The 24,017-nt window shown below is 40.8% G+C and overlaps 1 protein-coding gene across 4 annotated transcripts in view; it reads left to right on the top strand.

Moving 5' to 3' along the window:
- Setx (senataxin) overlaps nucleotides 1-24,017 on the top strand; it is a 56,373-nt gene that overhangs the window by 5,538 nt on the left and 26,818 nt on the right. For all 4 annotated transcript variants that reach the window (XM_052722748.1, XM_052722744.1, XM_052722745.1 and 1 more), the window contains 9 exons: nucleotides 74-284; nucleotides 5,653-5,762; nucleotides 7,883-8,102; nucleotides 9,482-9,601; nucleotides 11,437-11,608; nucleotides 11,727-11,814; nucleotides 12,207-16,292; nucleotides 17,932-18,031; nucleotides 21,309-21,482. In XM_052722748.1, coding sequence (XP_052578708.1) covers nucleotides 74-284; nucleotides 5,653-5,762; nucleotides 7,883-8,102; nucleotides 9,482-9,601; nucleotides 11,437-11,608; nucleotides 11,727-11,814; nucleotides 12,207-16,292; nucleotides 17,932-18,031; nucleotides 21,309-21,482 — 5,281 coding nt within the window. The remainder of the gene's footprint in view (nucleotides 1-73; nucleotides 285-5,652; nucleotides 5,763-7,882; nucleotides 8,103-9,481; nucleotides 9,602-11,436; nucleotides 11,609-11,726; nucleotides 11,815-12,206; nucleotides 16,293-17,931; nucleotides 18,032-21,308; nucleotides 21,483-24,017) is intronic.

Genomic DNA, 24,017 nt, shown 5'->3' with positions numbered 1-24,017 from the left:
AAAGGCTTTCTACAGGAAACACACACAGCATATTTTGCTAAGATAAAAAACACTGTTTTCATCTTTTTTGTAGGTTTTATGGGAATTAGAAACCTTACGCCTCATAAATCACTTTGAGAAGTCTATGAAAGCAGAAGTTGAAGATGATGATGAATTATATATAGTAGACAACAATGGAGAGGAACAGCTATTTGACTGTAGTGGCCAAGATTTTGAAAATAAACTCCGAGTTCCTCTTTTTGAAATACTGAAGTATCCTTACTTGCTTCTGCATGAGCGTGTTAGTGAGTATCTTTTTCTTTTTTTCTTCTGAGACAGGGTTTGTTTCTTTTCTTTTTTTTTTTTTCAGAGCTGAGGACCGAACCCAGGGCCTTGCACTTGCTAGGCAAGCGCTCTACCACTGAGCTAAATTCCCAACCCGGGTTTGTTTCTCTATGTGGCCATGGCTGTCCTGGAACTTACTCTGTAGACTAGGCTGGTCTTGAACTCAAGAGATCTGCTTGTCTCTGCCTCCTGAGTGCTGAGATTAAAGGCATGCTCCACCACCGCCCAGTGGCGATACAGACTTTTTAGACGAACTCATTTCTCCACAGGACTCTGCTGTTCATTATGGATTGTTAGTAGCAGGCCTAGCCTCTGTCCACTACATGCTATGAGTCTTCTCCCTTACCTTGTTATTGTCACAACCAAAAATGTCTCGACATTGTTGAGTGCTCCTTGTTAAGAGGAGAGGGGCAAAACAGCTCTGAAGATCAGTGGCCTCTAACCCAGTGATTCTCAATTTCCCTAATGCTTTGACCCTTTAATACAGTTCCTCATGTTGTGGTGACCCCCAACTATAAAATTATTTCCTTGTTACTTTATAACGGTTATTTTGCTACTGTTATGAATTCTAATGTAAATATCGGATATACACGATATCTGATATATGGCCCCTAGGGGTCAATATCCACAGGTTGAGAACCACTGCTCCAACCAGCTGTGGTATATACTTGGAATGCCAATACTAGGAAAGTGGAAGCAAGAATGTCCCTTTGGTCACATAGAAACCTCCAGGCCAGCCTATGTTGTATGAGACCTTCTCAAAGCAAACAGAAAACCACACAACTGGTCTATAGCAGTTTTCATCAATTAGTCGGCATGGCATGTTGTGGTGGTTCCACTTTGGGTTTTATATTTGCGTTTCTTTTTTTTTTTTTGGTTTTTCGAGACAGGGTTTCTCTGTGTAGCTTTGTTGCCTTTCCTGGGACTCACTTGGTAGCCCAGGCTGGCCTCGAACTCACAGAGATCCGCTTGGCTCTGCCTCCCGAGTGCTGGGATTAAAGGCGTGCGCCACCACCGCCCGGCTCTATTTGCGTTTCTTACTAGGAATCTTAGTCCAGGATGGCCTTGAAATCAAAGTCCTAGCTTAGCCTCCTGAGTTGGGATGAGAAGTGTGGGCGAACATATTTACCAGGTATAAAGAAAGCTTAGAATATCTAATATCTAGCTCATATATTCTCAATAGTTACAGATGTGGTTTGGGGCCAATTTGTTTTAGAGTGACTAGGGATAGTACATTGAATTTGGTTATTTATTCTCTTAATACAAAATAGTTCACTTGCACACACAGGGTGTTTTTTTTTGTGTGTGTGCTGTAATGGGGATTCAACCCAGGATCATGCACGCTCTACGCTCTATATACCTAACCTGCTTAGTATGTCTATTTTGAGACAGCATCTTATTAAGTTGCTTAGGCTGGCCTTGAATTCACTCTGTAGCCTAAGCAGGCTTTGAATTTCTGATTCGTTAACTTCAGCCTCCCCAGTAGGTGGGATTATAGGCTTATACCACCAGGCCCATCTATTCCTTTTTTTTTTTTCCCATGTTACTTGAGACCATATAGTTCTATAGATATAAAACACACTTTATGCATTTTTAATTATCTTAATGATTTTTTTCCGCTCTTATTTTCTGTATCCTCTGTAAAGTCAATACAAATATTTGATTAGATAAAGCTGTCTTTTTGAGACAGGGTCTCTCTTTGTAGCCCTGGCTGTCCTGGTACTTACTATATAGACCATTCTGGCCTTGAACTTAGATTTACCTGCCTCTGGAGTGCTGAGATTATAGGCCTGTGCCACCAAGCTCTCTGTGCCATCAAACTCTTTTGATTAAATTACTAATTTCCATGTATCTAGATTTTTAAACTAAAAGCCTTTTAAACATTTTCATTTAATATTTTTTATATGGGTGTTTTGCCTGCATTTGTATCTATGTTTCCACATATGTGCCAGTACCCAAGGAAGCCAGAAGAGGATGTTAGACTCTTTGGAACTGGAGTTAAAGATCATTGTGAGCCACTGTTGTGAGTGCTTGGAATTGGATCTCAGGTCCTCTGGAAGAGCAATCAATGCTCTTAACAGCTGAGCCAACACTCCAGCCCCTTAAACATACATTAAATAATAATGTACTCATAATACCAGGGCTGGAGGATGGCCCAGTAGTTAAATGCGCTTGCTGCTCTTGTAGAGGACCTAAGCTCAGTTTCTAGTATCCATGTGGCAGCTCACAACTATCAGTAACTCCAGATCCAGAGGATCTGAACCCCACCTCCTTCTGATCTCTGGGTACAAGGCAGGCATGTAGTACACAAACATGCATTCCTGTAAAATACTCATATACATAAAGTATTTTTTATAATTTATTTATTTATTTATTTTTAGATTTATTTATTTATTGTGGATACAGTGTTCTGCCTGCACATATCCCTGCAGGCCAGAAGAGGGCACCAGATCTCATTACAGATGGTTGTAAGCCACCATGTGGTTGCTGGGAATTGAACTCAGGACCTTTGGAAGAACAAGCAGTGCTCTTAACCTCTGAGCCATCTCTCCAGCCCCCTTTTTATAATTTATTTAAGTTTTTAAATTTTATGTACATTCATTGTAGCTAGAGTTTTCCTGCCTGGCCCACAGTCAGGACAAATCTCTCTCACCTGCCATCCCACAGCTGATCAGACCCAACCAAGTAAACACAGAGACTTATATTGCTTACAAACTGTATGGCCGTACCAGGCTTCTTGCTAACTGTTCTTACAGCTTAAATTAATCCATTTCTATAAATCTATACCTTGCCATGTGGCTCGTGGCTTACTGGCATCTTCACATGCTGTTTGTCATCATGGCGGCTGGCAGTGTCTCTGACTCAGCCTTCCACTCCCAGCTTTATTCTCCTCCTTGTCCAGCCTATACTTCCTGCCTGGCCACTGGCCAATCAGTGATTTATTTATTGACCAATCAGCAACACACTTGACATACAGACCATCCCACAGCACTCCCCCCCCCTTTTTTTTTTTCAAAAAGGAAGCTTTTAACCTTAACAAAGTAAAATTACATATAATTTGGGAATTTGGGCGTACCTTCTCTTACTACTTCCTACTGGAAGGGGGCGCTGTATCTTATGGGGACACAAAGAAAATTTTAGAATTATGGAATAGTCCATGAGGCTGTATTGTCTGAGCCAGTTGCCTTCAAACCATTCTGGATGTTGGATCATCTGGGCCATGGTGTCATCGGAGACCTTTCAGGGGGTCTTGGCTGGTCAAACCTGATGTATCTTAATCTGGAACAAATCCATAGCCTCTGGCTTTCTGTGGGAACAAAAGCAGAGCCTCCTTTCCAAATCAACATATCCTTATATCCAAATTTTGAAGTCAAGGTATCTTTAAAATATACATTTTGGCATAACTCAACAGCTTTTACAATCAAATGTTTTTCTGCAGTTAAAAATCCCAAAGACAACACAATCCAGATTCTCTGTGTAATATTCATCTTTACGTGGCTTATGTTTTATATTAATTTTACTGTCTCTTTAAAGACTTTATTTTTTAAAACTATGTATTTGTTTATATAACTGTATATCACCTTTTTTGTCTCTTTCAAGCCTACGTATATTTTACACACATTGTAAACTATTACACCTGAATCTGTCTTATTGTGAATCTATTGCTTTAAACTGCAGCATTTGTAAGACTGAAATGGCGCTATGGCTGCTGGCTCCGCCCACCTCAGCTTCCCAACATGGCGGTGGTATGTTTACCGCCAGCTCTGGGAGCTGTCGTGGGTCTATGCTTTTATCCAAGCAGCATGTAGCCCAGAAACCTCTTTTTTTGTTTTGTACTAGCAAAGGCTAAATCCACCACACAGTTTAACTTGCCACTTGCAGAGGCCTCATTCCCGCCATACTGCAGGTCGAGCGCACACGCTAGGAAACCACCAGTAGCTCAAACCGGCAGCTGCTGCTCATTTGAGAGAGACAATTAGGAAGCTGTTTTTAGCTCTGTTTTAGAATCTTTTCTCAGGTTTTAGGTGGAAACTCTTGCCAACACATTGGGCGCCATTTGTAGCTAGAGTTTTCCTGCCTGGCCCACAGTCAGGACAAATCTCTCTCACCTGCCAGTCCCACAGCTGATCAGACCCAACCAAGTAAACACAGAGATAAACTGTATGGCCGTACCAGGCTTCTTGCTAACTGTTCTTACAGCTTAAATTAATCCATTTCTATAAATCTATACCTTGCCACGTGGCTCGTGGCTTACCGGCATCTTCACATGCTGTTTGTCATCATGGCGGCTGGCAGTGTCTCTGACTCAGCCTTCCACTTCCCAACTTTATTCTCCTCCTTGTCCAGCCTATACTTCCTGCCTGGCCACTGGCCAATCAGTGATTTATTTATTGACCAATCAACAACACACTTGACATATAGACCATCCCACAGCACTTTCCATTTATTCATATTTTGCCTGCATGTATATCTGAGGGAGTTGGATCCTTTGGAACTGGAGTTACAGACAGGCATGAGCTGCCTTATGGGTGCTGGGAATTGAACCTAGGTCCTTTGAAAGAGCAGCCAGTGCTCTTAACCTCGTCATAATTCCCCCTCCAAAGCTAACTACTATTAGTAGCATACTAGTTTTTGAAGGTTGACAAATTAACATTGACTTTTAAAACTAATAGAGGAAGTTAATTGATGACTAAGTGAAATTGAGATGACTAGCCATTAGGAGAAGCACTCTTGTTCTTACTCCAGTCCAGGTGGACCAAATATCAAATGCAAGGCACTGGACCTATAACCATGCTTCTGAGATATTCTTTGGAGATAATTATACAAAGTATAAAAATATGTTTTAGTACATTTTATTTTATGTGCATTGGTGTTTTGTCTGCATGTGTGTCTATGTGACGGTGTTGAATCCCCTGCAACTGGAGTTATAGTTGTGAGCTGCCATGTGAGTGCTGGGAGTTGAACTTGGGTCCTCTAGGTCTTCTGGAAGAACTGCCAGTGCTCTTAATCCCTGAACCATCTTCAAGCCCCATGTTTTATTATAGTTTAAATAAGAGGACTAGTCTATGCATGATGATAATGAACAGCAGTCTGTCAGAACTGGAATGTAACTCAGGATGTTTACCTAGCATACCTCAGGAACTGAGTTTGATTTCTAGTACCTCAACAAAGAAAGACTACCAGTAGGCAACTACTGTTCCAACAATTACACCATCAGTGTTTTTAATGCCTTAGTTTCAAGAAATGAGTAACTGAGGAGTCAGGTTTTAAGGCCTCTTGAGCAATAGTTCAATTTAAATACTTTACTGCCTTTTTTTTCCTGTTTAGATGAACTGTGTGTGGAAGCACTTTGTCGAATGGAACAAGCCAATTGCTCCTTTCAGGTTTTTGACAAATATCCAGGCATCTATTTGTTTTTGGTTCATCCCAATGAAATGGTGAGTATGAGTAGTAGGTAATGCTAGTAATTGGCGTACTTTGTATGGATTAGGTAGTTTTACCATGTAGTCTTAGTGTGTATTTTGTTTAAAATATTGTTTAAAAATCTTCACTCTTTTTCAGTTATTGCATTTAAGTAAAATTTTATATGATTGAGAATGTTGTGAATTTAAGAGGATAGGGGAACACTGGCTGATGGGTGATATTTGAGACAAGAAGGGAAGTAGTTTGATTTTCTTTCAATGTTTCTGTCATAGTCAGGCTGTCTGGTTCTGTGATAAACATTGACCAAAAGCAACTTTGGAAGGAAAGGATTTATTTCATCATACACTGCTACATCACAGTTCATCAAAGGAAATCAGGGCAGGAAGTCAAGACAGGAACCTAGAGGCAGGAATTGAAGCAGATAGCATGGAGGAATGCTGCTTATTGGCTTGCTCAGCTATTTTCTTGTACAACCCAGGACCATCTGCCCAGGGGAGAAGAGACACTCACAGTGGGCTGGGCCCTTCCATGTCAATCATTAAGATAGGTACTATAGATTATTTGGTTTTTCGAGACAGGGTTTCTCCATGTAGTTTTGGTGCCTGTCCTGGATCTCGCTCTGTGGATCAGGCTGGCCTCGAACTCACAGAGATCTGCCTGGCTCTGCCTCCTGAATGCTGGGATTAAAGGCATGTGCCACCACCGCCCGGCTAAGACAGTACCTATAGATTTACCCACAGGCCAGCTTTATGGAGGCATTTTTTAAATTAATATTTCCTCTTTCCAGATATATCTAGGTCTGTGTCAAGTTGACAAACTTAACCAGCATAGTGTTAAACTGGACTAATGAAAAATTCTTGCTTTTCTCACTTGGTTGCTGAAACACATGGAAAAAACATTTAAAATATTAATTTTTCTAATAGGGGAGATTGAAGGGGGAGGAATTGTAGGAGATAAGCAGGAACAAGAAAAGTGTCTAGGTGCTAGAGATGAAGAAAGACATATAAGAACAGATGCAGAGATTAACCCTAAGCATGGAAATGAGACATAGCCTACACATATAGACAGTTCCATGCACACTAGCAGTTAGAATGGAGTCACTTTTTTAAGGCAATTGCCTAGACAGGCTGTTCTGCCAAAATATGGCAAGCAAAGAGGTTTTGTTTTTAAACCTCCAGCAAAGAAAGCATACTGCTGGGCGTAGTGGCACATACCTCTAATTCCAGCACTTGGGAGGTAGAGGCAGGTGGATCTCTGAGTTCAAAGCTAGCCTGTTATACAGAATGAGTTTCAGGAGAGCCAGGACTACACAGAGACACCTTGTCTTGAAAAACCAAACAACAACAATAACAAAAAGCGTAGTAATAGACTTTCAGTCAAAATGATGGTGAATTTATTTCCTCTGTTCTAAACAAATGATAGGAAAAGTTCCCAAGAGGAAGTGAAGGAGTCAGACTAGGTCTTTCTGTATGTAGGCCAGCAATGGAAGAGAAGCACCGAGTAATAAGTGGTAGAATCCTGTAGTCCACGAATAATTTATTATGTATGGTAATAGAAATTAGAAATATACTCAAGAAAACAACCAGAACCTCTGGAAAGTTAACACTGAGTGGTAGTAGGTAGCACATGCCTTTAATCCCTGCACTCAGGAGGCAGAGGAGTGTAGATCTCTGAGATTGAGATCAGCCTGGTCTACAAATCGAGCTCCAGGAGAGCCAAGGCTACACAGAGAAACCCTGTCTTGAACAATCACTCCCCTCCCTGCCAAAAAAAAAAAATTTGACTTAATAAGTCTTAAGTAGATTGCTTCTAGTAGACATACCTAAAATATAAGGGAACAGAAGAGATTGATGGAATGGATGGAAAAAGAATTACAGATATTTAAAATATAAATATATTAAATAAACTAGATAATAACACAGGATAGATTCCTGCTAGTATTTAAATCAATGAAAATGACTGTTTCATATGATTTAATTTATTCAAATCAGGATCAAAGAAGGCCCATACATTGCAGTAATAATCTCTTGATGTCTTCTGAAATCTCTACTATATCTTATGTTGCTCAGTGTAGACCATTGTTCATTGAATGAATTAATGAACATACAGTGTTATTTATAATACAATTATTTAGGTTCGGCGATGGGCTATTCTGACTGCAAGAAACCTGGGGAAAGTGGACAGAGATGACTATTACGACTTACAGGAAGTTTTAACTTGCCTTTTTAAAGTCATTGAGTTGGGACTTTTGGAAAGTCCAGACATTTACACATCTTCTGTGCTTGAAAAAGGCAAACTGATCCTTCTGCCTGCACACATGTATGATACTACGAACTACAAAAACTACTGGCTAGGTGAGTATCATTCCTCCACAGACAGGTCTTCCCTTGTGTTCTGAGCATAGAGCAATCTCTGAGCAATTTCCTTATTACAAGATTGCATGGCTTCCAGTACTTGTTCCCTTGCCAAATTAGCTTAACTGTTTTACATTGTTGGACCCCAAAGTTTAGGGTCTCAAGTGGGCGCCCCAAGAACCCAGACTCCAGTCCAGTTGATGCAACAGCACGAGGAATTTATTAAGCTTCTATGTAGAAGGGCTCCTCTGCTCCCAAGAGCAAGAGTCGCATCTTACTGCAGCCACATGGGGGTTTTTAAAGGAAAAGCCCACAAAAGCCATAAGATTACAATTCCCATACCATTTCGTTTCACAGGAACATGGTCTGATCACAGAGTGGGTACAGTCACGTCCACATGTACATTCTTCCTGAAACCTCAAGGGGGGTATCAGGGCAGGAGTGGAGTTTACACAAAGGTCACAGTGGTCCTTCCTGGAACACTTGCAACTATCCCATTCACAGTTGAGCACATCTCTTAACAGAAATCTTTTTACATTGTTATATTGTTACAGGGGTGATTGAGTCAGGTGGCCCTTGGAACTAGATTTTTAGTTTCTCATTTCCTGGTGCTTGAAGTTTCTCTTTTCCTGAGACTTGGGGGTGTAAGCCTGAAGGGCTAGGGTCTTTCATTATCTTATTAAACGTCATTTATTGTAGATGCCTTCCAAACAAGTACATTTTCAAACCCTGGCAAGTGAATCTTTTGTTTGAAGTAGAAGTGTCAGTGTGATGGTGATTGTTACCTCTTTTTTTTTTTTCTCTTTTTTGGTTTTTCGAGACAGGGCTTCTCTGTGTAGCTTTGCGCCTTTCCTGGAACTCACTTGGTAGTCCAGACTGGCCTTGAACTCACAGAGATCTGCCTGGCTCTGCCTCTGAGTGCTGGGATTAAAGACGTGCACCACCACCGCCTGGCTGTTACCTCTTTTTTATGGTGTAAGTATTTTCAGGTGGTGAGAGAAGTTAGCATTGTCTGTCATTATTTCATTAATTCAGTTCTTTAAAGTTCCAGGTCGTAGTTGGTCGCGGGTTTTCTTTTTAGTGGTATATGAACTGTACACAGCACATGTGAATGTTTGTGTCATCTTAGGTTTTGTAAAGTACAAGTTGTGTGGTAGTCATCTTAGAAATCACCTTCTGCCATGGCTAGCACCGATGACCTATTTTACACTAGAAAAAGTGTCAAGTTCTGTTGTTGGGGAGCGGTGCATGAAGTATAGCAGACAGGGAGCTGGATTCTGTTGTGCTTTGACTTCCAGCCTTGCTTTCTTTCTGCCAGCTTAGAAAACATTGAGCATAGTGTTATTTCATCAGTTCGGTAAACTGGAATAATCTTACAGGTATTTGCATGTTGCTGACTATTCTTGAGGAGCAAGCCATGGATTCACTGTTGCTGGGCTCAGACAAACAAAATGATTTTATGCAATCAATCCTTCACACCATGGAGAAGCAGTCGGATGGTAATATACTTTACTTGCTAAATGCTTTTGAATACTATGATGGTATACTATTAAAAAATGTTGGTAACTGCCTGGTGGTGGTGGCACAAACCTTTTAATTCCAGCACTCGGGAGGCAGAGGCAGGCAGATCTCTGAGTTAGAGGCCAACTTGGTCTACAGAGTAAGTTCCAGGATAGCCGGGGCTACACAGAGAAATCCTGTTTCCAGGGGTAGGGGTTTGGGGGAGGTAGGGGTGAATGGGATATAGTGTCATTGTTATGGTTGTAAGCACCTAAATACTATGAGTAATAGAGTAAGCTACAGTACTGCCTCCACAGAGTACTCTAGTAGTTAAATTAATTAGGAACATTAACGTAGGATTGAATCTAGTAAGGATAATTAGGAATTTGATAGGAAGTGCTGTTGGCGAAGGCATTCTGATATTTGCAAAAGCCATTGATTTGCGTTGGCTACAAACTGATTATGGGCATATGAAAAACAAAGCTGGGAACAGCAAAATCTTAAGGTTTTGACTAAGAAGCGTGATGTTGAAGAATCACTGAAGGTCTTTAGCCAGGACCAGTATCTTCCCACTGTGTATCTCAGGGGAAAGTCATAAATGGACACTTCATGAATAGGAGGAATTCCTACATGTCAGTGAGAAGTGGACAGTAAAGAGATAGAATGTGTGTGAAGAGTGCTTACTGTTGACCAGAAGTTTTAATCCTTAGCATGATTATTACATATGGCATGCAAAATTAAGGATCTTGCTGAAGCAGAATTTCTTAGATTCTGGGCTTTATTAGGTCCATAAATAATATTTCTCATTCTTTTACTCTTTTAAACAATATTTAGAGTGAGAGAGAAAGAGAGAGAATGTCAGGGCAATTTCAAAAGTCTGTTCTCTTTAACATGTGGAATCTGGGCATCAGAATCAGGTCCCTGCTGTGAGATGTCCTGAATGCTATAAATATATGTTGCTATGCTTGATTGAAAAATAAAACGCTGATTGGCCAGTAGTCAGGCAGGAAGTATAGGCGGGACTAGCAGAGAAGAGAAAAGGGGGGAACAGGAAAGCAGAGTCGATGCCAGCCGCCGCCATGACAAGCGAGATGTAAGGTACTGGTAAGCCACGAGCCACGTGGTAACTTATAGACTAATAGATATGGGTTAATTTGAGATATAGGAACTAGATAGCAAGAAGCCTGAGCCATTAGGCCAGTTTAAATAATATAAGCATCTGTGTGTTTATATTATAAGTGGGCTGTGGGACTGCCGGGACTTTGCAGGAGCTGGAAAGAAACTCTCCAGCTACAGGTCCCCATGCTTGGCAGCAAGTGCCTTTACCCACTGATCCATTGTACTACCTCTCCACCCCCACTTACCATTTGTATAAGCTTGTGGGAGGGCTTAGATTGTTTTAGGCATGGCAAAATGGTGATGAGATTGCATTTACTTAGACTGTTCTTTTGCTCATCAGTTTGTTTCCCATTAATTATTATTATTTATTTTTGCAAAAAAGATAATTTTAAAACATTTTGAAAGTATGCAAGCTGAGCATGGTGGCACGTGCCTTTAATTCCAGCACTTGGTAGGCAGAGGCAAGTGGATCTCTGAGTTCCAGGACAGCCTAGTCTACAGAGTGAGTTCCAGGATAGCCAGGGCTACACAGAGAAATCCTGTCTTGAAAAACTATTTAAAAAAAAAAAAAGAGAGAGAGAATTGCCAGACACCACTTTAAATTAATTGCTATTTTGCTATCAGTTTTGGCTGACCAAGAATATTTAATTCTCAATATATTTTAGAATTTTTCTTATTTTTTTTGTAATTTAGAAATTGCTGTATTTTATTTTAGATGACAGCATGGATCCTTTCTGGCCAGCATTACACTGTTTCATGGTGATTCTGGATCGCCTTGGATCTAAAGTGTGGGGTCAACTTATTGACCCTATTGAAGCATTTCAGACCATCATTAACAACGTGAGCTACAATAGAGAGATCCAAAATATAAGGAACAGCTCCATAAGGTTGGTTAAGTGTCAGAATTTAAAAATAACACATTGTAACTGATTTACCAAGGAGACTTCCTCCTTTCTCCTTCAATCCCTTCATTTTAGTAATTTCTATTTATTCTTAATATTTAAGGACCAAGTTAGAACCGGAGCCACATTTTGATGATATGGTGACATGCAGCCAGATTGTCTATAACTATAACCCTGAAAAGACCAAAAAGGTATATAACATTTTAAAAATTGAAGTGATACTGAGAGACAAGTGTTTTGTGTAGTGACTTGGGTGCTGACTCTGTGATGTGTAGCTAGTGTGACTCCACTATTCCATGAAGGCCCTCTTGGAGAACTGATGCATTTCATTCACATGAGGAACATGAACTCTAGCCACAGAGGAATATTTTGATAGAAGTAGTAGTAATCAAGCCAATTGATGGGAAGGTTGAAATATGTGAAGGTGTGTATTTTCATTTTTTTGAAACAGTTTTATAGTTCAAGTTCATGTATAGTAGAGCAGAAGAGTAAAGCTGCAGAGTGTATTCCTTTTCTATAGTTTGAATGTTGATACTTACCATGAAACTTGTTTATCTGAATGTTGATTATTTTTTCATTTTAGGATTCAGGGTGGAGATCAGCCATTTGTCCAGATTATTGTCCTAACATGTATGAAGAAATGGAAACATTAGCCAATGTACTTCAGTCAGATATTGGTCAAGATATGCGTGTTCATAACAGTACCTTTCTGTGGTTCATACCTTTTGTTCAGTCACTCATGGATCTTAAGGACTTGGGTGTGGCTTACATTGTAGAAGTTATTCATCATCTATACTCTGAAGTCAAAGATGTCCTCAACCAGACAGATGCTGTGTGTGACAAAGTCACTGAATTTTTTATTCTGATTTTAGTGTCTGTGATTGAACTGCATAGAAATAAGAAATGTTTGCATCTGCTATGGGTGAGTTCCCAGCAGTGGGTAGAAGCTGTTGTGAAGTGTGCCAAGCTTCCTACCACTGCATTTGCACGGAGTTCTGAGAAGTCACCTGGAAGTACCCCCAAGGGAGCAGCAATAATATCATCATTGGCATTGCATTCAGTGCCCTCTAACTCTGTCCAGCTTGCTTGTGTCCAGTTGATTAGGGGTCTTCTCAAAGAAGGTTATCAGCTTGGTCAGCAAACACTTTGTAAGCAGTTCTGGGATAAACTTAACTTATTCCTTCGAGGAAATTTATCTCTGGGTTGGCAGTTGACTGCTCAAGAAACCCATGAGTTACAAATGTGTTTGAAACAAATAATTAGAAACATAAAATTCAAATTGCCCCAATATAGCACTTTTGGGGATCCGACTTCTACATGTAAAACTCCTCCATCTTTTAAAGAAGAAAGTGAACAAATAGACAGGAAGCCTAAAAAAGACATTTATTGCCTGGAAAATTACAGCCCAACATCTTCTAAAGAAGCAGTGAAAGCTGACTATAATCAAGTATTGATTAAAGCAAATAGTAGAGAAGAGGAGGGCATCAAGCAGCATTACGTTGATTTGAATGAAGAAGAGCCTCTTCCAGCTGAATTGTGGTTGAAGCAGGAGAGGGAGGCCCCTTTTTCTGGAAGTCATCAAGAGCAAGTTAAAATAAGCACAGAGAAGTCTGTAAAAGAAACCTCTTCACATACACCACAGAATAATACTTTAAGAAATGGCCCAGAATGGGGATGTGACAGAGGAGTCATATTATTAACACGTTCATTGACTGATTCTAGCACTGATTCTCTGGAAAAGGTATCTACGTCAAATGAAGATGTCTCATTAAAGGATGATTCTATTGGTAAAAACTCAAAACCAAAGTCTAAAGCACAGAAAGATGAAATTTGTGCAAAGTTATCACATGTCATAAAGAAGCAACACAGGAAAAGTACTTTGATCAATAACACTATCAAGCTAGAGGGAAATACAGCTATGCCTGACCTTGAGAACTCCTGTTCAGGAAGAGAGAAAGGAGTTCTAAAGGAAGATGCTATCACACATGATGTGTCTTTAGACCCCGTTCTGGATGATGAACATGATGAGCAAAATTTTCAAAACAGTTCATTGTTAAAAAAGAAACAGTTTAAAAGTGAGGAGTTCTATAATTCTGATGAAAACAAGTGTCAAATCCAGGAACAGCATGCTACTGATGATTTGTTACCATGTACAGAAGTTACTGATACATCGGTGAAGAAAACTTCATGTGAGAGTCCTGTAAAGGTGGTAGTTGAATCAAGAGATAAGGAAATGAGAAAGAGTACAGTGCTGACTTCTAACTTGGTACAAGGACAGGTGCCTCACGGCAGTAGCAAGCCTTTGGTCACAGGTTCTCAAATAGACCTCTGTAACATCACTTCAATAACTCAAACCACTGTTATTCAGTTCCCATCAGGGTCAAGTAAAAGTCCATCCCAGCTACAAAGACAAGATGATAGAAGATGTTTGACAGCTAACCGAAACAGTGCTGACACTTGCCATGGGCAGATTATTGTTATATCGGATTCTGATGAAGAAGATGATCAAAGAAGTCATGGTATTGAGAAACACATCAAACAGGGCAAAGCATGCATGGAGAAAGACTGTCCAGAGCAGCATGGTTCAGTAGTTAATACCGGTGTGGAAAAGCAGCTTATAAAGGAAGAAGAAACAAAGTGCCCAATAGAATTTGAGGACTCTGAATCTCAGGTTTTTGAGTTTGAAAGTTCATCTGAAGTGTTTTCAGTTTGGCAGGATCATAATGTAGACAGCAAGAACTCCCTTCACAAGGAAGGAAAAAGCTGTATAACTCATGTAGCTGATAGTACAAACAACAATTTGGGTTCTGGTGCAGACTCTGTGTCTGAAGAGGTGGTTAGAAATGAAGCAGAGGATGTTGAAGAACATGCAGAACCACACAGTATTTCTGCTGAGGAATTTTGTAAAACTGAAGGAAAAAAACATAAGAGAAAACGATGTGACAGAGTTACAGCTGAAGATCCTCAGAGGCCTTCATCTTCTGTAACATTTGAGCGATTGGCTGATGACAGAGATCTTGCTGGAAGTGATTTAAAAAGTACAGAAATGGGGATATCGGCTCCCAGTTCAAGTGTTGAGAGAGATCCTACAGTTTCACTGATGAAGTCTACAAAGCCTCGTACTTACTCAAAACCTGTTAGGAAAGTTCCGGCTTCTAAGGTTATTAAGAAAACTCATTTAGACACCAAAAGAGGACAGAATAAGAGTTCATGTTACATCAGTTGTAGAACATCTCCTGCTATTGTGCCGCCGAAGAAATTGCGCCAGTGTCCAGAGCCAACTTCAACGGTTGAAAAACTTGGCCTGAAAAAAGCTCCTCGGAAGGCATTTGAGTTGTCCCAGAGGTCTCTGGAGTGTATAGTCCAATTACGTGACCATGGTAAGACTGTTGGAGTAGTCAACGCCCCCAAAAAGACTAAATTAATTTCTCCTCAGACTCTTTCCATCAAAAACAATAAGAAGCTTCTGACAAGTCAGGATCTTCAGTTTCAAAGGCTCATGAGATCTAGATCACATCAGAAACGAGACCTTGATTACACTGCAAGAACAGTGTCCCGTACAGTACAGGGTTCTGACGTACTTGTACCAGACTCTGATGGGCCAGCTAATCATAGAGGAAATGAGCCCCCTGCCAACAGTAATGAAAAGCAATTAGCAAAATGCATGCCTTCCAAACCAGAAGTGGCAAAAGCCATTTCTGATCCTCAGGTGACTGATATAGCTTATCTTGTGAACCAGTGTGAGTCTAGAGTGTTAAGTGGAGGAGTGCCAACAGATGTGATGCTCTCTACTCCAGAGGAGCCTGTGGGTGAAGGTGCTGTCACAATGCAAGTTGGGGAGGTGGCAGCTGTTAAAGCTGCTGAGCCAGAATCAAGTAGTGATACAGATGATGATAATTTGTTCCTAACCCAACATGATCCTCAAGATATGGATCTGTGCTCACAGATGGAAGATGATAAACCGATTGTAGTGGCTTATAAAGATACAGTTCAGAGAGAGGAGTCTGTAAGTCAGCCTCATTTGGAGTCTTTAAGTGTCACAAAGTGTAAGTACAAAGACTGTATTGAAACCACAAGAAACCAGGGTGAATACTGCCCAAGACACGCTGAAGTTAAAGCAGCAGATGACGACGTGTTTCGTAAACCTGGCTTACCTCCTAGGTCGTCCTTGAGACCTACTACTACCAAGATATTTAGCTCAAGCAGTGCTTCACGAACTGCCAATCTTTCCAAGTCTTTGGAAAGTACCATACCTCAGTCAGTACTAAAAAATAAGTCGAGTGGGGCACCGCCCAATTTGAAGGTGACACCACCCACTTCCCTGGAGTTTCAGAAGCCAGTGGCTGAGGTGAAAAGTTTAAGCAGTACTTTTCATTTTCAGACTCCTAGCAGTTCCAACAAACAGAGTCACAAGCTTACACTTAGTGAGAACAAGCCTATGTCAGCTTCTTCTCCAGTGAACATTCTCTTGCCTTCGCAGTCCATCTTTGACACCTTCATTAAAGAGGTCTTAAAATGGAAATACCAAATGTTTTTGAACTTTGATAAATGTGGTGCCCCAACAAGTCTCTGTCAATCTATCTCAAGACCTGTGCCCGTCCGATTTCAAGATTGTGCCGAGTATTTTAATGTTTTTCTCCCTTTGATTATATTGAATGCTTTTGAAACGGTAAGTATGCTTTAGTTCTTTGCCCCTCTCTGTAGATGAAGATCAGAGAAATGCTCATGAGCATATAGTCCCATAAGCTTCTGTTTGAGTATGTCCTCATTTCAGTGAGAAGGTATTGAACGGCTTTGAGTTGGTCAGTATTTAGACCAGGGGTAATTATACACACTAGTTTATTTCTTACACAACATCCTTGGTTGTTGGGTAGAGAATAAACGGTAGAAAGGCTAACAGATCCAGCAGACCAGTTAAGGTTGGTTAACAGCAATTTGGGGAGAGAATGATGGTAGCTTTGTTTTGGTAGTAACTGTGGAGATGGAAAGACTATAGATACACTTTAGAATATATGACTTACTAGTGGAAGTTGAAAAGATGATCCTGATTTGAGCCTTAACCTGGTTAGGTTGTAATGTTTACTCTCCCAGGATCAGGGAAGAGCCTCTTGAGTACACCTCCTCCCCTCATTCCTGGGCTGGAGTGGCACATGGCGTGAAAGCCCCTGCTGCATGTTTCTAGCCAAAAGTGATGGATAGTGTGAAGGTGGGGTGTCACTCCTTTGAGGAGTGACTGCTTAGTTAACTTTGTGCAGAAACAGTTCAGCACCAGGAGTCACTGATGAACAGTTACACGAGAGGAATTGAAGGCCAGTTGCAGATTTAACTACTTCAGTCAAAATGTTACTATAAAATAAAACCCTTCCTGTGCCAGGCAGTGGTGGCGCACGCCTTTAATCCCAGCACTCGGGAGGCAGAGCCAGGCGGATCTCTGTGAGTTCGAGGCCAGCCTGGGCTACCAAGTGAGTCCCAGGAAAGGCAACAAAGCTACACAGAGAAACCCTGTCTCAAAAAACCAAAAATAAAAATAAATAAATAATAAATAATAAATAAATAAATAAATAAACAAACCAACCCTTCCTAAGGTCCCAGAGGTCATTTTTTTTTTTGAAAGTGTAAAATAGCCTTTTTACACTAGCAGCTTCTTTTGTAAATTTGGGCTTAGGATCACCAAAGATTTCTGATACTTACTTCTGAGTTTGAGGCTTTGGAAGACTGGTGGATGTGACATATAGAAACTGACAGGCAGGGCGGTGGTGGTGCACGCCTTTAATCCCAGCATTCGGGAGGCAGAGGCAGGAGGATCTCTGAGTTCAAGGCCAGCCTGGTCTACAAAGCAAGTTCCAGGAAAGGCGCAATGCTACACAGAGACCCTGTCTCAAAAAAACCAAAAAAAAAAAAAAAAAAGAAAACTGACAGGAAGAATGCTTGTGCAAATTCCCAGAGATTGAGATAAATGTAGGTCAAATTGGTCTCATTGTGAAGTAGGTGCTAGCAGCAAGATCTAGCAGCAGCTGATGCTTCTGCAGTGAACAGTATCGGGGTGACTGCTGAACATGAAAAGCTCAGGAATAGTGTTCCTAGCCTTTAGACGTTCAGTTATCAAATATAACCAAATGTGGCTAATGGCGGCTGAATTGAACAGGTCACAGTTGTGAACAATTCTATTAAACCACACAAACTGATTTTTGGCCTTTCACTTGGGATTCTGTTCTACTTTCCCTGTAGCTCAGTTTGGGACACTTTGCTGTGTGTAGTGGCTTTCAGTGTGTTCTTTATTTCTTAGTTTGCTTTTTTGCTTTGTGTAGGTGGCACAGGAATGGTTCAACTCTCCAAATAAAGAGAATTTCTATTACTTGCATTTACGAAAATTTCCAGCCGACTATAAAAAATACTGGGAGTTTATGAGTAAGTTCATATACAACTTGGAATATATGATGTGATCATTGGAAATTTCTACTTGAGAAGAGATGCCAGGGACTGGTAAGGTAGCCCAGTGGGACAAGCACTTATAGCCCCCAGCAGAGAGGCTGGCAGCAGCCAGTGATCAGATGAAGATAACCATGTAAATTCATCTCATTTAGCTCTGTTATGATGGGACATTAAGGCAGAAACATCATTTGAGATAAAAGAACTGCTCAGAAGTTCAGTTAAGTGGGCATTTTAGTGCATATGTACGTGATACACAGATACATGAACATCTAAAAAGTGAACATTTCATATACACATGACTTTTGGTTTCGGTTTTTTTGATACAGGGTCTTGCTATATCACCCTGGCTGGCCTGGTCAACCAGGCTGGCCTCACATTCACAAAGATGTGCTTGCCTCAGCCTCCTGAGTGCTGAGATTTAAGGTACATGCTATTACATGGAAGCACACCTGACTTTTATACTACTAAATCAGCAAAGAGGAACAATAAAAGTAAAATAATAAAGTAAAATACAATAGAAATAAGTGACTTCTGCACCAGATATACAATATCATTAACCAAGATCCTAGTACATTTATGGTAGAACTGGCTTAGTAGTTCTTGAACTCCTGTGTATTGTGATAGAGGAAACATAGAATATTGATACTGTTAGGAAATGACTCTCATGGGAGGAGGGTTAATAGAGTGGCGTAAGGTGATAAACCCTGGCATTTTAGTTGGAAGAACTTATTTTCATATAACTTTGGAGTTTAAAGAGATGTAAAACTTATAGTAGAGTCCGCATACAGTTTTCAGTAAACCTTTTTACATGTTAACATGTTGCATACGTGGACAGTGATGAAACTAGGGACTAGTGTTGCTGTAATCCTGAGGATGAGACCTTCTTTATATCGTAGCACTTGTCCTACTAAAATCTGTTTTCTGTCCTGGGATCTAGAGTCCAAACAGCTGTAGTTGTGCTGTCTTGAGCCCTCAGCTTTCTAGAATAGTTCCTTAGCCTGTCTTCACTGTGTCTTGGATGCCTAAAAAATAGTGCCCCATTAGTTTGTAGAACACCACCTTTGTGTCTCCCAGATGCTACCTTAGACTTGAGGTTTTGTGTTTTTGGTAAAAATAGAGCAGAAGAATGGCTTTTCTTGGTGGAGATTGATTCTGATCCCTTGGTTGCTGCATATCTTATGTGAAGTTACTGTTTTCCATCTGTAATCAACAACTTGTCTAGGAGCCCTTTCTTCCCTGTTTTTTAATTTTTTATTTTTTTCTTTGTTTTGTGGTCTGGGATTAGAACCCAGGGCCTTAGCATTCTACTACTGAGCTATACTTCTAACACACATTTGAAGAATTTTCTTGTTCATGATAGTTTTCACAACTCCAAATATGGCTAGGTTTATTTCAGTATTTTCCTCTTGTTCGTTCTTTCTTGTGTGTGTGTGTGTGTGTGTGTGTGTGTGTGTGTGTGTGTGTGTGTGTGTGTGTGTGTTTTGAAACATGGTCCTCTGGAAGAGCAGCCAGTGCTCTTAACCACTGAGCCAACTGTCCAGCCCATGTTAGTATGTTAGTGATTCTTTTTGGTTTTTTTCGAGACAGGGTTTCTCTGTGTAGCTTTGTGCCCTTCCTGGAACTCGCTTTGGAGACCAGGCTGGCCTCGAACTCACAGAGATCCACCTGCCTCTGCCTCCCGAGTGCTGGGATTAAAGGCGTGTGCCACCACCGCCCGGCCATGTTAGTGATTCTTAACAAACCATGGGATTGCTTCCCAGAGGTCCTTTGGTGAAACAGAGACAAGTTTTTGGTTGTTAGAACTGGAGCAGGAAATAGGAGGATATCAAAAGTCACTTCTGGTACTATTGAGAAATGCTATCCTAAATTATTTGGGGAGGAAATAAGGTGAGATGAAGACATAGGCAGCTGCTACTTACCTTTACTTGTATGGTATGTGTGTATGTGTACTCCTGCCTATGGTGGCCAGAGAACAATCTTGAATGTCAAACTCAATAAGATTATCCTCTTTAAGTTTTGAGATAGGATTTCTCATTATTCTGGGCTAGACTGGCTGGCCAGTGAGCCAGAGGTATTTCTGTCTCCAGCTTACCACACTGTATTATTTCAAGTGTGTACCACCATTCCCAGCCTCTTGTGTGTGTGTGTGTGTGTGTGTGTGTGTGTGTGTGTGTGTGTGTATGGATGGATGGATGGATGGATGGGCGGATGGATGGATGGGCATTTTGCCTGCATATATGTCTGTGCCCCACTTACATATAATGCCCCTGGAAGCCAGAAGAGGTTAGACCTCTGGGACTGGAGATACAGAGTTGTTAGCTGTCATGTGAATGTTGGGAGTTGAATCCAGGTCCTATGGAAGAGCAGGTATCCTAACAACTGAGACATTGCTCCAGCCACTGTGTGCCCAGCCTTTTTATGTGGGGTCTAGGATCAAACTCAGGTCCTTACTAACTGATTTACCTCCCCATCCCCTATATGATACATATATTTTTTGGTTTCTTGAGACAGGGTTTCTCTATGTTACAATCCTGGCTGTCCTGGAACTCACTCTGTAGACCAGGCTGGCCTCACACTCAGGGATCTGCCTGTTTCTGTCTCTTAAATGCTGGGATTAAAGGCATGCACTGCCACTACTATCGGACTCTTTATAATTTTTAATTCTCTTTCTTTTTTTTTTTTTTTTCTAGACAGGGTTTTTCTTTGTAGCCCCTGGCTGTCCTGGAACTCTACAGATGAGCCTGCCTCAAACTCAAAGAGTGCTGCCTGTCTTTGATTGGAGTTAAAGGCATGCCCCACCACCACACATTTGATTTTTTTTTTTTTTTTTTAAGCCTGCTGACCCCAGTTGGTGGTACCTTTCTGTGCCCGGGTGTGGGATCATCCACTGGGGTCTGTGGAATCTTACCAGTGTCCATCCTCCTACAGAAAAGTGATCCTTCCTCCCTTCGCAGCTATCAACTGACAGTAACTCCTCAGCTAGTGGTGGGATCTTTGGAGCCCCTCTGCTTTCATTGCTGGAGTTTTGAATTGCCTTGATCTTGTGCAGGTCATGTGTAGGCAACCACAGCTGCTACTGTTAAAATACTGCAATCAGTATTTTAAGTTTTGATTGGCTGAGATCACCCTTTCAATAGATATATGGAATCCATCAGGACTTTATACTTTGGAACTTAGTACAAAGGTTTAATTTCTTATAAGTTGATCTTGAATTCTGTTAAGAGTTATATAAATGCTGATTTTTGTTTCATAGTTTACCTGGAGGAATCTGAACTAGCTAAACAGCTTCATCCAAAGGAAAATGATCTGGTGTTTTTGGTTCCTGAGAGACTAAATAGAGAGAAGAAAGATATGGACAGGAATGGCATGCAAGATCGAAATGGCTATTACTGTGGTTATGTTCATAAGTTTCGTCGTACTTCAGTCAGTAAGTTAATTTGTCAGCAAGGTGATGGTCTCATTTTCTGTACATTGTGCTTCCTTAGTCCTGTTTTTGTTATATGCCATGTTGATCACTTGCCATTTAGAATTCTTCTATTTTTCTACTTAAGATCCTGAGTTTACTGCTTACTGTTAAAAACTTTTTTTAAAATTATGTGTAAGTAAGTATGTGCACGAGTACAGGTGACTGCTGAGGCCAGACATGCTTGATCCCCTTTGCTGGAGTTACAGGCAGTTATGAGCTGCCTGGCATGGGTGCTGAGAAACCCAACTCAAGTTCTCTGAAGAGCAGTATATGTTCCTAACCGCTGAGCCATCTCTTCAGCCTCAAGCTTTTTTTTTAATGTTCTCTTCTGATGCATTCTTCCATCTGTCTTTTTTTTTTTTTCTTTTTTTTTTTTGGTTTTCTCGAGACAGGGTTTCTCTGTGTAGCTTTGCGCCTTTCCTGGAACTGACTTGGTAGCCCCAGGCTGGCCTCGAACTCACAGAGATCCACCTGCCTCTGCCTCCCGAGTGCTGGGATTAAAGGTGTATACCACCACTGCCCAGCCCATCTGTCATTTTTACATATCACTTTCAAGTTATCTGTTTAATAAGTCACATTCCAACCTTAGTTTTGTGACTAATTACTAATTAGAACAAACAATTTATTATAAGCAGCTTGAGCTTGGAAATGACTGTTCATCACTTCCATCCATTGCATTGTAGAGATTTCTTCCCTTTAATAACTTCTGTCAGGGTTGGGGATTTAGCTCAGTGGTAGGACGCTTGCCTAGCAAGCGCAAGGCCCTGGGTTCGGTCCTCAGCTCTGACAAAAAACAAAACAAAACAAAAACAAAAACACTTCTGCCAAGCAATGTGTCTTTATTTTTTTTTCACATTTGTACTGTTCTCCAAAGGTGGTCACAATTATTCCTTGTTAATAAGAGAAGCTATGGTTCAAAAGTATTATGTAGCTAAGATTGCAATCCAGAATTGCAATCTTAGCTACATAATACTTTTTTTTTTTTTTTTTTTAAGTAGGCCTCTGTATGTTCCAGCTGTTTTTGAGCTCTTGGCTTCAAGTAATCCTCCTGCCTCAGCCTCCGAAGAAGCTGCTGCTATAGGTTGCATCACCATGCATGGTTCAAAACCTAGTTTTGGTTTACTGTGAAGTCTACATTCTTTGTGAGTCTGCCTTTTTGACAGTTAAAACACTAGTATTCTTACATGAAGAGAAGATGATTTCCTGATTCTTCAACCTTACTGCATCATATTTTCAAAGTAGTGTCGATCCTCTTGAGACTGTCCCACCATGCTGCATTCTAACTGATGTGCCAAGTTTAGCTTGATTCTTTTCTTGTTTGTTTTTTCTAGACAGGGTTTCTCTGTGTAACCCTGGCTCTCCTGGAACTCGCTCTGTAGACCAGGCTGGCCTTGAACTCAGATCCACCTGCCTCTGCCTCCTGATTGCTGGGATTATAAGTGTGTGCCACCATCTCCTGGCTTAGCTAGAGTCTTTGTGTACAGGATGTGTGGAAGATTTACAGGCGTGATATGTGACTTAATTTTTGCTTTTGGCTCTTGAAAATGGTTAACATTTGCCAAATTTATAATCATCAAATTTACAATTATCTCCTTTCCTGAAATCCTTTTAGTTCAAAACTGTTGGATCCCTATGTTTGAAAAGCTATAATTTAAAGCTTTGTGTTCATTTCTGGTCCTTTGTGTCTTTCACAACCAAATCAAATTCATTGCAGATTTGACTGATGGTTTATGTTCATTGCATCCTACATCCAGCCATCATGTCTATCACTTTTCCTATAACACTTTATTCTTTTTGTTTCGTTTTTGAGGCAGGTTTCTCTGGGTAGCCCCAGCTTGTCCTGGAACTCAGAAATCTGCCTGCCCCTGCCTCCCAAGTGCTGGGATCAAAGGTGTGTGCTACCACACCCAGTGTCTAGCACTTTATTCTTGTTTTTTGCAGTAGGAAGAATTTTTTTGTTTGTTTGTTTGTTTTAGTTTTTCAAGATAGCTTTTCTCTGTGTAGCCCTAGCTGCTCTGGAACTCTCTTTGTAGACCAGGCTGGCCTCGAACTCAGAGCCTCTCCTGCCTTTGTCTCCCGAGGGCTGGGATTAAGGGCATGCATCACCTCACTCATCTGGGAAGTGATTTTTTTTTTTTTAAATGTATAAGGCAGAGCCTGTTACCTATACAGAGACACCATATGACTTTTACCTAACAGAATAACATTCTGAGTCATTGCTGTGCTACCCAGAACTCTACAAAAATACATCCCATTTTGTTCTCTGGATCTTGTAAGACATGCCTCCCTACTTTTCCTTCTCTCTGTTCTAGCTCTGCCTCACTGTATGTGTCTGACCTACCCCCAGCACACTTACACCTCCTGGTCTCTGTGCTGGTGAGCCTTTGCTTCTAGCTCTCTCTTCCTCCAAAGGGCAAAGCTTTCTTCCTTACGTCACATCCCTGCTCAGTGTCATCTTCTCAGGAAAACACTGACCAACTTGTCCACCTCTGCACC

The sequence above is a fragment of the Peromyscus californicus genome, unplaced genomic scaffold, assembly GCF_007827085.1.
Source record: "Peromyscus californicus insignis strain IS unplaced genomic scaffold, ASM782708v3 Scaffold_7__1_contigs__length_154581171, whole genome shotgun sequence".
Taxonomy (NCBI): Eukaryota; Metazoa; Chordata; class Mammalia; order Rodentia; family Cricetidae; genus Peromyscus; species Peromyscus californicus.
This window is presented reverse-complemented; position numbering and strand designations above follow the sequence as displayed.